This window comes from Schistocerca piceifrons, chromosome 3 (assembly GCF_021461385.2).
Source record: "Schistocerca piceifrons isolate TAMUIC-IGC-003096 chromosome 3, iqSchPice1.1, whole genome shotgun sequence".
NCBI classification, from domain to species: domain Eukaryota; kingdom Metazoa; phylum Arthropoda; class Insecta; order Orthoptera; family Acrididae; genus Schistocerca; species Schistocerca piceifrons.
Genome location: NC_060140.1, coordinates 175,818,122 through 175,831,461, shown reverse-complemented (window position 1 = coordinate 175,831,461; position 13,340 = coordinate 175,818,122). Strand labels below are relative to the sequence as shown.

Below are 13,340 nucleotides of genomic sequence, written 5' to 3'. Positions count from 1 at the left end.
GACACTACAGAGAGAGGAGGAGTTGCCATATATGTTAAAAATTATCACAGTGTGAAAAATTTGGAAACAAAAAAATTTTGTGTAGAGCAACATATAGATGCATGTGCATATGAGCTTAAACTAAATAATGGTACTTTTGTAATTGTAGCTGTGTATAGGTCCCAATAAGTAAATTTTCAGATATTTTTAAAAAATTAGGATTCTTTCTATCTGTCAGACAGAGGGAAGCAAATTATTGTTTGTGGGGACTTCAATGTAGATTTTCTGCAAGAGTTTGATAGAAAGCTTGACAATGAAGTAAAACCTGGTTCTTTCAGTTTGACGTCAGTTACTGATTTTTCTATTCAGGTGGAACAGGAAAGTAGCACACTGATAGATAATTTTTTATGGACCAAGGTAAATTGAATCAAATAAAAACTTTTCCTGTTAAGAATGGTCTGTCTGATCATGATGCACAGCTAGTTATGGTATATAACATAGCTACATACAGTAATGCAAAACAGTTCTCCAAATTATTGCAACAATTACAAATTGTAGAGAAAGCTGGCAACAGTTAGACAGGGATGAGGCTTACATGGAACTTGATGCTAATTTAAAATTTAACCTATTTCATGATACCTTTGTGAGTATATCTGAAAACTGTTTCCCTAAGAAAACAGTGAAACATAATTGTAAGAAATTATCTAGAAAGCCATGGCTTACTATGGGGATAAAAATATTTTGTGAAAAGAAAAGGGAAATGTATCTTACAGCTAGAAGGAGTAATGATTCAGATACAGTAAACATTACAAAACTAATGCACTGTGTTAAGGAAGTTTATCAAAAACTCCTGAAGTATGTGACTTATGTCTGAGATTAGCACCTCTGATGATAAAATTAAAACAATTTGGAGTATTGGTAAAAAGGAAACATGGCAACTGAGAGCACAGGAAGACTGTTTTTCTATCAAACCCTCAATGAAAAGTTTGCTAACAAAATGTCGGGAGTAGAAAATATTTTGAATAACAAGGACTAACAAGGAAACAAGGCAACTGAGAGCACAGGAAGACTGTATTTCTATCAAACACAATGAAAAGTTTGATAACAAAAAGTCAGAAGTAGAAAATATTGTGAATAATCATTTTTTAAGTGTTGCAGAGGAAATAGGTTCCAGCTACGTATTAAAGAAAGCAAGGTTGTATATGGGACAATACCTACGCAATGTGATAAAATTAAAATTCAATCCACCTCTCCTACTGAAACTAGGAAAATAATAAATTCAGTAAAAAGTAAGAGTTCGCATGGAATTGATGGCATTTCCAACAGAATAATAAATGCTTTTTCCCATCTAGTAAGTGCTTGTTCCCGACAGACAAGTGGAATTATCAGCCGCATATGTAGTAGCCCACTGAGACAGGGCATTTTTCCAGATAGACTGAAATATCCAATTGTTAAACCATTGCATAAAAAAAGGGGAGAAGTCTGATGCTAACAACTACTGCCCAATCTCACTTCTGACGGCATTATCCAAAATTCTTGAAAAAGTAGTGTATTCAGGAGTAGATTAATATATTTGTAAAAATGAAGTACTGACAAAATGTTATATTTGCTTTCACTGATCAAATATTAAATGCTCTGAAAACTGAACATCACCCATTGGGATATTTTTTGATCTCTCAAAGGCTTTTGACTGTGTGAATCACAAAATTCTTCTAGATAAGCTTAAGTATTGTGATATAAGTGGGACAGTGCATAAATGGTTTAATTTGTATTTAACTGGAAGAATGCAAAAGGTTGAAATTAACAGTAAAATCAGGTCAATCCTCTAACTGGGGAGGTATCAAGAACAGAGTCCCACAGGGTTCAGTCTAGGCTCTCTTATTGTTCTTAATATATAAATAACTTGCCACTCCGTATTCATGAGTATCCAAAGCTAGTTCCTTTTGCTGACAATGCAGATATAATAATCACATCCAACAAACAAGAATTAGCTGAGAAAGTTGTAAATAATACCTTTCAGAAAATTAGATAGTGGTTCTCTCCAAATGGACTCTCACTAAATTTTGAGAAAACATGTTATATAAAATTCTGTACAGTAAATCGCATAACACCATTGATAAATATAGACTTTGAACAGAAGTTTGTTGCTAAGCCAGAATATTCAAAATTTCTGTGTGTGCACATTGATGAGAAATTGAATTGGAAGAAACACATCAATGATCTGCTGAAATGGTTAGCTTGGACTTCTTATCTATTAGGGGTATTGCAAATTTTGATGAGAAATGTATCAGCCTACTATGCCTGTTTTCATTCACTGTTTTCATATGGCATCATATTTTGGGGTAATTCAACAAAAGAGAAAAAGTATTCATTGCTCAAAAGTGTGTAATCAGAAATAATAGCTGGAGCCTATCCAAGATCTCCTTGCAGACATTTGTTTAAGGAACTTGACATTTCACAGTACCTTTGTAATACATACATTCACTTACACAATTTGTTATTAATAACCCATCCCAGTTCAAAAATAATAGCAAAGTGCATAGCTGCAACACTATAAGAAGGGATGATCTTCATTATTCTCGATTAAATCTGACTCTGGCACAGAAAGGGGTGAATTATGCTGCCATAAACATCTTTGGTCATTTGCCAAATAGCATTAAAAGTCTGACAGATAGCCAACCAACATTGAAAAACAAATTAAAATAATTTCTGACAACTCCTGCTCAATAGATGCATTTTTAGATATGAAATAGTAACTGAAAAAAGTGTAATGGTAACTTGTGTTGGACTGGCATGTTCCACATCATTATGAAATGTCATTGTATTCATGATCTCTGGAAAAAGGATTAATATAATGTAGAGGAGTCATTGAGTCGCGAACAGAAACAATGAAAAAGAATGCTAGGAATTTTAGCTTTCAGGCTGACTCTTCTTTGTAAAGAGACCTGTGACGACAGTCCTTGAAAACTGAGGTATTAGCTCAACACTTCTTTGTAAATTGAGGAATACACAAGCCTGTGATATAGCTTCCGTAGACTACTCCAGATTGAAAAATGCTCCTATCATATCCCAAAAATGTGAATATGTCCTGGAAAGATCTAAGGGCATAAAATAAGGGACTAGCTTTTCAGTTTATCTGGCAGCTTCAAAGACACTTAAATAAAAATATCTTGACATATTCATAGCTTTTTACTTGGTAGTATTAGTACCCATGTCGTGTAATATGATGCATTGTGTCAAGAAAAGTAACATGATACATGAGGTCAAACACCCCTCCCCATCAACAAATCCACCCACAGAAATTTTATATTTCCCCCCCCCCCCCCACTTCACCCCCCCCCCCCCCCTCCGCCCCCAGAAAACCTTTTTTAGCTATTACATGTATGTTCTTCAGCCATATGATATTATTTTTTACAATGGCTGATGAATCTACTGAATTTCGGGCACATGATTAGGGACTTTAGCCTGTAAATTGCAAGATACAAGTGTGTCAACATCTTGCAGATAAGAAAGCTTAATGCGATAGGAAGTAGGTTTAATTCGTAAAAAAGTGTGAATATGTCAAGATGTTTTGACTTAAATGTCTCTGAAGCAACCCAGATAAATCAAAAAGCTAATCCCCTAGTTACATCCCTAACTCTGCCCAGGACTTCTTCACATTTTTTTGCCTTATGATAGGAGCATTTTTCATTCTAGTTCCCAACTTTTACTCTATCATAATTTTGATGGTAGACTGCCTTAACTCGCAACCAATGTACAGTTTTGTTGACTCTGCCAAAGATTGATGAGTATATGTTTTTTTATGGTCTTTCAAATCATGTTGCTTACATTGTGGCAATGGATAAAACTTCCACTAAACAATAGGACTGCCTTTAATTACATGTATTTGTCTACCTTCTAAAATGTGAATAAGTTTGCACAAGGTTGAAACATATAAGCGACGCGTATAAAAAAACCCTCACAAAAAATGTGTTTTTTGCACATAAAATCCAAATTTTTATCATAAGAATGCATTTTTTTAAAATTTTTCTGAAACATTTTAAACTGTTTCTGTACATACAGTTCACTTAAGAGTAATTTTGACTTGCTACATTTAGCTCGACTTTAAACCATTGTATCGTGACGATGGATAAAGATTATTGAATAGAAAACATTTCGTTTTGAGTTTATCAGTGTATCTACCTTGGTGCAAAGTTTGAATCAGTTCACGCAAGTTTAAACTACAGAGGTGCGGCACTTCATAAACCTCCCAGAAAAACTTGTTTTCTGTGTGTATTTGCACAATAACATCCGAACGGTGCACATAAAAATGGTATGGTGTGATTAGCTGAGCATTAATTTAAAACCAATTAGAATCTTTTGCAAAAGATATTAATTGATTCGCAGAATTTTCCTGGATGCCAGCTCCAGTTCGTTGCACGAACCTTGCTTAATATACTGCAACAAAGCTACAGTAAGACATATATTTGAATGCCTATAAAAATGGCTGTGAGTCCAGGCCAATCTAAAAACTTTTTACCTCATGTTCATAGCTCAAATGGAAACTGAGCAATGAGCGCCCTTCCTCACAAACCCACAATTCTGCATGTGGCCTTTTCAGACATATTTGTTACAGTGTTTCCACACTGTAACGATAATAATAGTGTGAACTGAGGGGGATTTGAGCAAGGAGGTTCCATGTCTAAAAATGTATTCTCCTGGAGGAAGCTTTCAGACCCAAACCTGAGGAAAGCAAATGAGAATACATGTTATTGGGAAATACCTGAACCATCATCATTTTGCTGGTGACATTATAATGTTTACATCTAGCACAAGTTAACTTCAACAAAAATTGGACTAACTTAGTTGACTAATTCTGAAAGTAGGACTGAAAATAAACTACACACACACACACACACACACACACACACACACACACGTTAACAGTGAAGTCATAGAAGATATTTAGGATAGCTGAAGACAGTGACTGGATGAACACCAGAAGAAATAAACAGATACATAAAAATGGCGTGGAATGGGGTCGGTAAACTTAATAGTTTGAAAGAAAAACATTAAAAAACACATTTGCTCAGCATTCAGTGTAGAAAGAAATATATTGGGTATTACTAGAACAGTTAGGAAAACAAGTAAATAGATCAGATAACAGACTTTAGTGTAAGGTGTAGTTGCAGTCGCAATGAAAAACAAATGGGAAGTAGCAAGATGAGTGGATGTTAAGTCAACCAAGGAAGTTCTTTGTTGGATTGCTAGAGAGAGGGAAACACTGAGGAGGTGAGCTATGCAAGGTATGTAAACGGCATTAGAAAATATGCAGGAGCAACATTGATGTGTGTCGCTATGGACAGTATTGCATGGAAGGTTCTAGAGGCGACCTTTATTAAGCAGTATATGTGAAATGGCTGATGATAATTCTGTTGTTTATGATTGATAGAGATAATGATGCTATAAAAACTGACACTTGTTTTTACACATATTAAGCGTTTACTATTTCACAATATATCTTCTCACATTTAAAAATTATTCCTTGAGAATGTGTCTACGCTCTGCTGAGTTTATTTTGTATTCCATTTATTGGTATTTTTGTTTGTTTGTTTGTGTGTGTGTGTGTGTGTGTGTGTGTGTGTGTGTGTGTGTGTGTGTGTGTGTGTGTTTTCCTTTGCAGTCACACAGACATAGGTTTGGGGTAATTTCCATCAATTATTTCATTTGAAGTTATTGATTCTGCCAAGAACATTATAATCAATTCCTTCCCCCATCCTTACCAAAACTTAAATGTTCTGATACCTAATATTCTTGAGGTAAAATTTGGTCTGTTAAAGCTGATAATATTATTTGGAGAAAAGGCAGGGTTGGGAGGAGGGGGGCAATAGCAGAAATATACAAACTATGACTTCGTAATATTTATCTTTCTTATTTTCAGATCTTACATATTTTTACTTTGGGTTAATCAACCACTAAATAATCCAATACCCAATATTTACTTATATTTTATAAGAAATACAGAACATTAGTTGAAAGAATAACTTTATTCCAAATAATTAAATAACTATCCCATTCTTAATTTGTAAGAAAATCAAATGTTTTTGATTGATTTGGCAGGTAATTAATGGCTTGTTTGAACGACCAGACTGGCAGCAGGCATTTAAGGAAATTGGTATTGGAATTATACCCTGTGGTTCTGGAAATGGCTTAGCGAAGACAATAGCTTATATACATGAGTACGTATGCAGGTTTTACTTTCTTTTGTGATAAGGTATTAATGGCACTGAACAATGTATTTATTTGTACCCCATTTGCTCTAGAACATTAAAGTGCACATTAAAAGTAAGTAAATGCCCTAAATGAAAATTCAATTTCTCACTTGATCTTCAGGAATTGCATGTGTAAAAGATTAAGTATTGTGTCTGTGAAGCGTTTGTTAAGTTTAAATGACAGTGTGTTCCTCTCCTCAACCATTTCATCTGTTCTTGCTGTGAATCTACTTCCCCTGTAAGATAAATTCATTTCTTTTGCTGCTGCATCTCATTTCTCACTTGGGTCAAAGCTGGGGCTACCAAAATCACAGACATAAGCACCAAAATGTGCCTATAAGATACACAGATAGATAATTATGTAGATTAGTGAAGAGGTGATTGTTTTTCTTTTAATAGTTATTCTGAGTTGCATTCCATAAACTGCATATTCTACATCTATAGCTTCTTGCTAATCCCTAATTTTACCCCTTCGACAATGCTATTAGTAAGATAGACACAAAGGTAATCACTGGAAGTAGTTAGTGCCATTGTTTCGAGTATACTGAGATATCGAGAATGTTTCTAGTGTGAGTTAATAGTACATTTGTAAAAGATAATTTTGAAGATCCCTCTTTGTCTTAATTCAGATAAGTAATACCTGTACCTCTTCATGTTTATACAGGGAACCATTTGACCAAAACCCTGTACTCATCTCTACACTGAACATTATAAAAGCCAAAAAAGTACCCATGGATCTTGTAAGAGTGGAGACAAAGTCACAGGTATTCATTTAATAAATGTTAGTAGTATCTGAAGAGTTATGCACGACTCTTTTAGCAGTGTATAAGTCATTTAATTACTGTATTTATTGTCTGCTAAATCATAACTTTACATACAGACAAAAAGTAAATTAGATTGTGATTCACAGTTATATTTGTCTATATGCCAAAGTTCAGGACATATTTATTGGCAGTTATAATACTTCAGATGGCTGTCGTTTTAGCATAAATTTTAAAACATTTTAATCTGCAAGCAGTCTTAAGTTTTAGATGGTGAATGTTATTTGCTAGATAACACAAAATTGGTAGTAGGTAGACGATACTTCATTATACCAATGATAAAAATGTACTGCTGAATCACTGACTTATCTCGTCTTTCCTTTCTTATGTAGCCTTTTGTACTTAATATTTCCCATTGACTCATCTGAAGAAATGCAACACACTGATGTCACAGAAAACAGTAAAGCCATCTTTCTGTCTGCCATCATGCAAAAGTTGTCATTAAACCAAGAAATTTTCTACAAGTGTCACATTATCAGATGAACTCTTGCATTAAAATAATTTTTAAGTTTGCTCTATATTTTATTGGTACAGTAGAGCATAAGAGATATTCCATAAGGCTGCTTTTTGACAGATGCAGTGTGTTCCTGATTTCAGCCTCTTCCATCATTTCGTTGCCGTACTTGCTTGCAACAATAAGATATTTATTTTGTTCTTATTAAGTTCTCATCACAAACCTCTACACTATGTTGTAGGAGATTTAGGAATGGCGGGCTGTGGGTTGCTGCCTGTGAAGCTGGAGGTCCAACAGCTGAGGAAGGTGTTAATGAATTGCAGTGCTGCTTTATTAACAACATATGCAATGGATAGCCATTGATCCCACTGGACTGTAGGTGTTGGCCCATGGCTGCTGACCAGGTGCTTACCTGGTGTTATTTACCATGTCATTTTATAGGCTGGCAAGCTGGGTGGTATGCAAGTCTATTGCATTCTGGTTAGTGTTTTCATTGGCTTGCAGCTGTTGCAAGGTTTCATTTTTTTTCAGTGTCCTCGGAGTCAGCTGTACTGAAAATGGTTTCTAATATGCATCTATCCAACTTCTTATTCATCATACCCCTGGGACTATCTCCATGGTGTGGCAAAGCTGACTCTGTAGTTGAGTAAAAGCTGGTATTCTCCCTGGATATCTCTGAACTCTGTCTTGTTAACTATAATAGCTTGTAGCTTGTCAAAAGTACCTTCCAGCCATCTGATCTCATTTCTTACTGCTCAGATATTGAAATCTAATCTTAAAGTCCACCAGTGGTCCAACATGATCATACCTGGCTGTCATATGAATAAAACTCATCCCGTGAAAGGATGTACTTCAAAGTGCTTGCATCATCCTGCTCCATCTTAGCAGTCCCATTAGGATGATTGTTTTCATGCTCCTTTTCCCCATCATCCCAGGCTCCATGCTTGGTGCCGGAACTGCCTTTCTTTGCCCCAAGGCCAGACCACCCTTCCCTAAGGGAAAGGGAAGCCTAGTGTTAGTTCATTGTCTTGGCTTGTGGCCAAAGTGCGTAGCGGTGCATCAGGTTAGTGACTGTGCTGCCCTTATTTTCCTGCCTCTTTCTGTTTTTTTTTCTCCTGCTGATCTCAGAAACTCCTCCCTCCCAATCAGTGGAAGCTGCCGACAGGAGGTAGCAGATCTATGACACCTCCAAAACGACAGACATGACTACTATGAACAATCAGTGTATAGTTTGGAAGCTATAGCTTATATATACTGATGACAGCATCTCAGTCACCTGAAATGGCCCCTGATAGTGTCACGAATTTGTTTGTCATCCCTTTAGGTTTTCAAGAGTTGGTTAACATGACCCATTGGCCAACCAAATATTTTAGCAGTACCGCCTTTTTGGTATGGGCTCTCTCCTACCGCTCTAAAGCTTTTGTGTTCATTTTCTGCACATGTCAACAAAAAGTTTCTAAACGTTTTGTAAACTCTTTTTATTTGTGAAACATCTCCCTCCTTGGGTGCTTTGACAAAATTAACAAATGATGGCTTCTTTCAATCAAAAATAACCACATGAGAGGAGAGCCACATACTCTGATGGACTTTCAAATTGTACATCCCCATTACAAAGGAAGTAGACTGTCCCAATCTGTGTGCTATGAATTAACGTAATAATTTAACATTTTACTTATTGTTCTGTGAACCCTCTCAGTACGGCCATTCATGAATGGTTGCAAGATACTGATCCGTAGTTTCTTAATACACATTAAGTGGCAAAAGTATTTCATTAGGTCAAACATAAAATTCGTTAGCAACCATTGATTCACCAATTCATCCAGTGCATGAGCCATGGTTTTCGCGTGTTGGTTAGGCATGGCTATCATAGCTATAAAATGAGAGGAATGATTGGTAATTATGAGCACATATTGATTTCCTGTTGTTGTGTGGGCAAATGGTCCACACATGTCAATTCCAATCACTTGAAAAGATTTATTAACTTCAGGTAGTTGTTATAATCCAATATTTTAGTGGCTTAGCTCCACTCTTAGGGCACGTGGAATGCATTTCTTGATGTAATGCTCGGTATCTTGCTTGCGTGTCATCCACCAGTATGTTTTCACCACTCTGCGTTCTGTTGACCTATGTCTCACATGACTGGACATAATTGAGTCATGGGACTCCGTCAGTCCATCAGTTTGCAACCCACATCTTGTTTCCCTGTAAAGGAGACCGTCTTCCATGCAGAACTGGGCTGCCTTGTGAATCACTGACAGTCTGAGTCGTGACTCTGTGCTTGTCTCCAAATGTTAGCATCAACACCAGCACATTCCACAGTGTGAATTTAGTGACTCAGGCTGTCTGCATTCACATGTGACTAGCCCAGACGATGTATCACTTCATAACAGAATTCACTACCTTGTCTTATTGCTGGCTGGATCTTCAAAGGACTAGTAGACACTGAAGTGCTGTGTGAATCCATAACCACCTTGGAACATCTGCCATACAAATAACATATGAAATATGTTACACTCAATATGAGTGCAAACATTTACTTCTCAGTTGTAAATAGTTTTTCTCAGCTGAACTTAGCTGCCTAGATACATATGCTAAGGGATGTTCATGCACATCAATTTCCTGACTCAGGATGCAGCCGAGAGTGAAGTTGCTCCAATCACAGGATAATATGAACAGTTTTTTGAAATTGAGAAAAACACAAACTGGAGATGAAGTTAATAAGCCTTTTAATGTTTGAAATTCTGCTTCACAGCTTTCATATTATTGAAATTTTACCCCATCTGCAATAACTATGTAAGCGATCTTCCAATTTCCACAAAGTGCAACACGTATTTTCAGCAGAAAGTCAGCAGGCCAAGATATGACTGTAATTCTATGAGGGTAATCCCAAAAGTAAGGTCTCCTATTTTTTTATAAGTACAGAACTCCCTTTGTGTGGCAGTTAGTCACTCTGTTATGAAGAGTGCTTCAAGCGCTGTTTGTAAACATGTGCACGCCACGCTGAGGTGCTCAGTCTTGGCTTGGCAGCCGTTGAGAATGCAGCTTGCGTTGGATGTTGCTACCAAGTGCGAATTGCACGCACTTATTCGGTTTTTGAACGCAAAGGGCACTGCGCCGGTTGAAATCCATTGCCAATTGATGGAAGTGTATGGTGAGTCGTGCATGGATGTCAGAAATGTTCGTAAGTGGTGTAGAGAGTATGCAGCTGGTCGGACCGAAATTCACAAGATCGGACCAAAACTCACTACGAACAAAGGAGCGGGAGACCGTCCTTTCTGAGGAGACAGTGTTGAAGGTTGAACAAAGCATGTGTGAAGATTGGCGAATCACCCTGGATGATCCCTGCACCTTGGTTCCTGAGGTTTCCCGAAGTACCGCTCACAGAATTTTAACGGAAAAATTGAACTACCGGAAGGTGTGCACTAGATGGGTGCCACATCAACGAGTTGATACTTCCCGCGCATTTCTTCACTGCCTTTCAGCCGAACAGGACAACTTTCTGGACTCAATTGTCACGAGTGAGGAAACCTGGGCATACCACTTTACACCTGAGACTAAGCAACAACTTTCTGAACAGCATGGCGGCCAGCTGGTATGACATGGGCATACAAAATCTGCCACAGTGTCTACAAAACTGCATCGACAGAAATGGTGATTATGTTGAAAAATAGCTAAATGTTCAAGCTGTAAACTGATGTAAACCTTTTTAGAAATAAACAGGTCTATGTACTTTTAAAAAAATAGGAGACCTTACTTTTGGGACTACCCTCGTTTAACTGAAGTAGGTGTTGGAAAATTTTTCACAGCTTCAACTAGATGAAGGACAGTGCTTATGTCATCCTGTCCAGTGATGTGCCATAAATATGCACTTCAAGCAAATAAAATGGTATTTCTGTAAACTAAGTGGCTGTCTTCCTGAACATAATCAATCAAAAATTTCATACAAATATAGGAGATGTTGTAGAATGGCTTTAGCAAACTATTATATCATCTAGATAACGCAAGACACTGTTTTGGCTTTAAACCATTCAGTACACCATCCAAAAGGCTCTTAAATGTCACTGGCACATTCTTTAGTCTGAAAGGCATGAACTGATACTGATGATGTCCAGACAGGGTGGAAAACACAGTTTCTGTCCAATCTTTGGGTGCCATCCCCAACTGATGATATCTGGTGCTAAGGTCCTTAGTCATGAAGTACCTACATTGCCCTCAGATAATCTAGGATGTCACTTATTGTAGGCATAGGGTACATGATCTGAAACAATTTTCTCATTCAATAAACAGTTGTCACAACAGAATCTATAAACTGGTGAATTTTTCATACAGTGACCACAAATTCTGACTGTGGACTGGTACTACATTCTGTGATGCCTTCCCTGCTTCATTCCCTGTTGGAATAAGATGCTGGCATATTGGTGTGGCAGGCAGAGGTCCAGGAGTGTCAAATAGGTCTTTGTATCTACGAATTCCTGCAACAGCTTCCTCACGCTTTCTCTGTCTTTTCCCTGTAAATGTGCTACTTCTCCCTTCATTGTGGACAAACTGAAAGACTGTTCCAATGCTCCACAACGATGCAAGAATTTCCTTTCCAATTTGTCCTCATCCACTGTTTCTAAATTAGCTGCCTGTACACTGTGTGGTAGTTCCCCATCCTCGTGGCTGAAATTATCGATACATAATAGTACTACTTTCTGTCCTTTACTTTCCTGAGCATGGGACGAGGTACATAAGAGAAAACACTGAATTTTATCTGTCTTGACGTTGACCTCCACCTGTCCAATGGCCAACTTCACACGTCTGTCCACATCAAACCCACCAACAAGCAACAGTACCTCCATTATGACAGCTGCCACCCATTCCACATCAAACGGTCCCTTCCCTACAGCCTAGGTCTTCGTGGCAAACGAATCTGCTCCAGTCCGGAATCCCTGAATCATTACACCAACAACCTGACAACAGCTTTCGCATCCCGCAACTACCCTCCCGACCTGGTACAGAAGCAAATAACCAGAACCACTTCCTCATCCCCTCAAACCCAGAATCCCCCACAGAAGAACCACAAAAGTGCCCCACTTGTGACAGGATACTTTCCGGGACTGGACCAGACTCTGAATGTGGCTCTCCAACAGGGATACGACTTCCTCAAATCCTGCCCTGGAATGAGATCCATCCTTCATGAAATCCTCCCCACTCCGCCAAGAGTGTCTTTCCGCCGTCCACCTAACCTTCGTAACCTGTTAGTTCATCCCTATGAAATCCCCAAACCACCTTCCCTACCCTCTGGCTCCTATCCTTGTAACCGCCCCCGATGCAAAACCTGTCCCATGCACCCTCCCACCATCACCTACTCCAGTCCGGTAACCCGGAAGGTGTACATGATCAAAAGCAGAGCCACGTGTGAAAGCACCCACGTGATTTACCAACGGACCTGCCTACACTGTGATGCATTCTATGTAGGAATGACCAGCAACAAACTGTCCATTCGCATGAATGGACACAGGCAGACAGTGTTTGTTGGTAATGAGGATCACCCTGTGGCTAAACATGCCTTGGTGCACAGCCAGCACATCTTGGCACAGTGTTACACCGTCCGGGTTATCTGGATACTTCCCACCAACACCAACCTATCCGAACTCCGGAGATGGGAACTTGCCCTTCAGTATATCCTCTCTTCTCATTGTCCGCCAGGCCTCAATCTCCGCTAATTTCAAGTTGCCGCCACTCATACCTCACCTGTCTTTCAACAACTTCTTTGCCTCTACACTTCTGCCTTGACTGACATCTCTGCCCAAACTCTTTGTCTTTAAATATGTCTGCTTGTGTCTGTATGTG

General features: G+C 38.2%; 1 protein-coding gene across 1 annotated transcript in view; it reads left to right on the top strand.

Annotated features, from left to right (window-relative positions):
• The window catches only part of LOC124788495 (sphingosine kinase 1-like), a 192,379-nt gene that overhangs the window by 160,160 nt on the left and 18,879 nt on the right, over positions 1–13,340 (top strand). The window contains exons 3-4 of the mRNA XM_047255765.1: positions 6,079–6,197; positions 6,895–6,994. Of these exons, the coding sequence (XP_047111721.1) occupies positions 6,079–6,197; positions 6,895–6,994 (219 nt within the window). The remainder of the gene's footprint in view (positions 1–6,078; positions 6,198–6,894; positions 6,995–13,340) is intronic.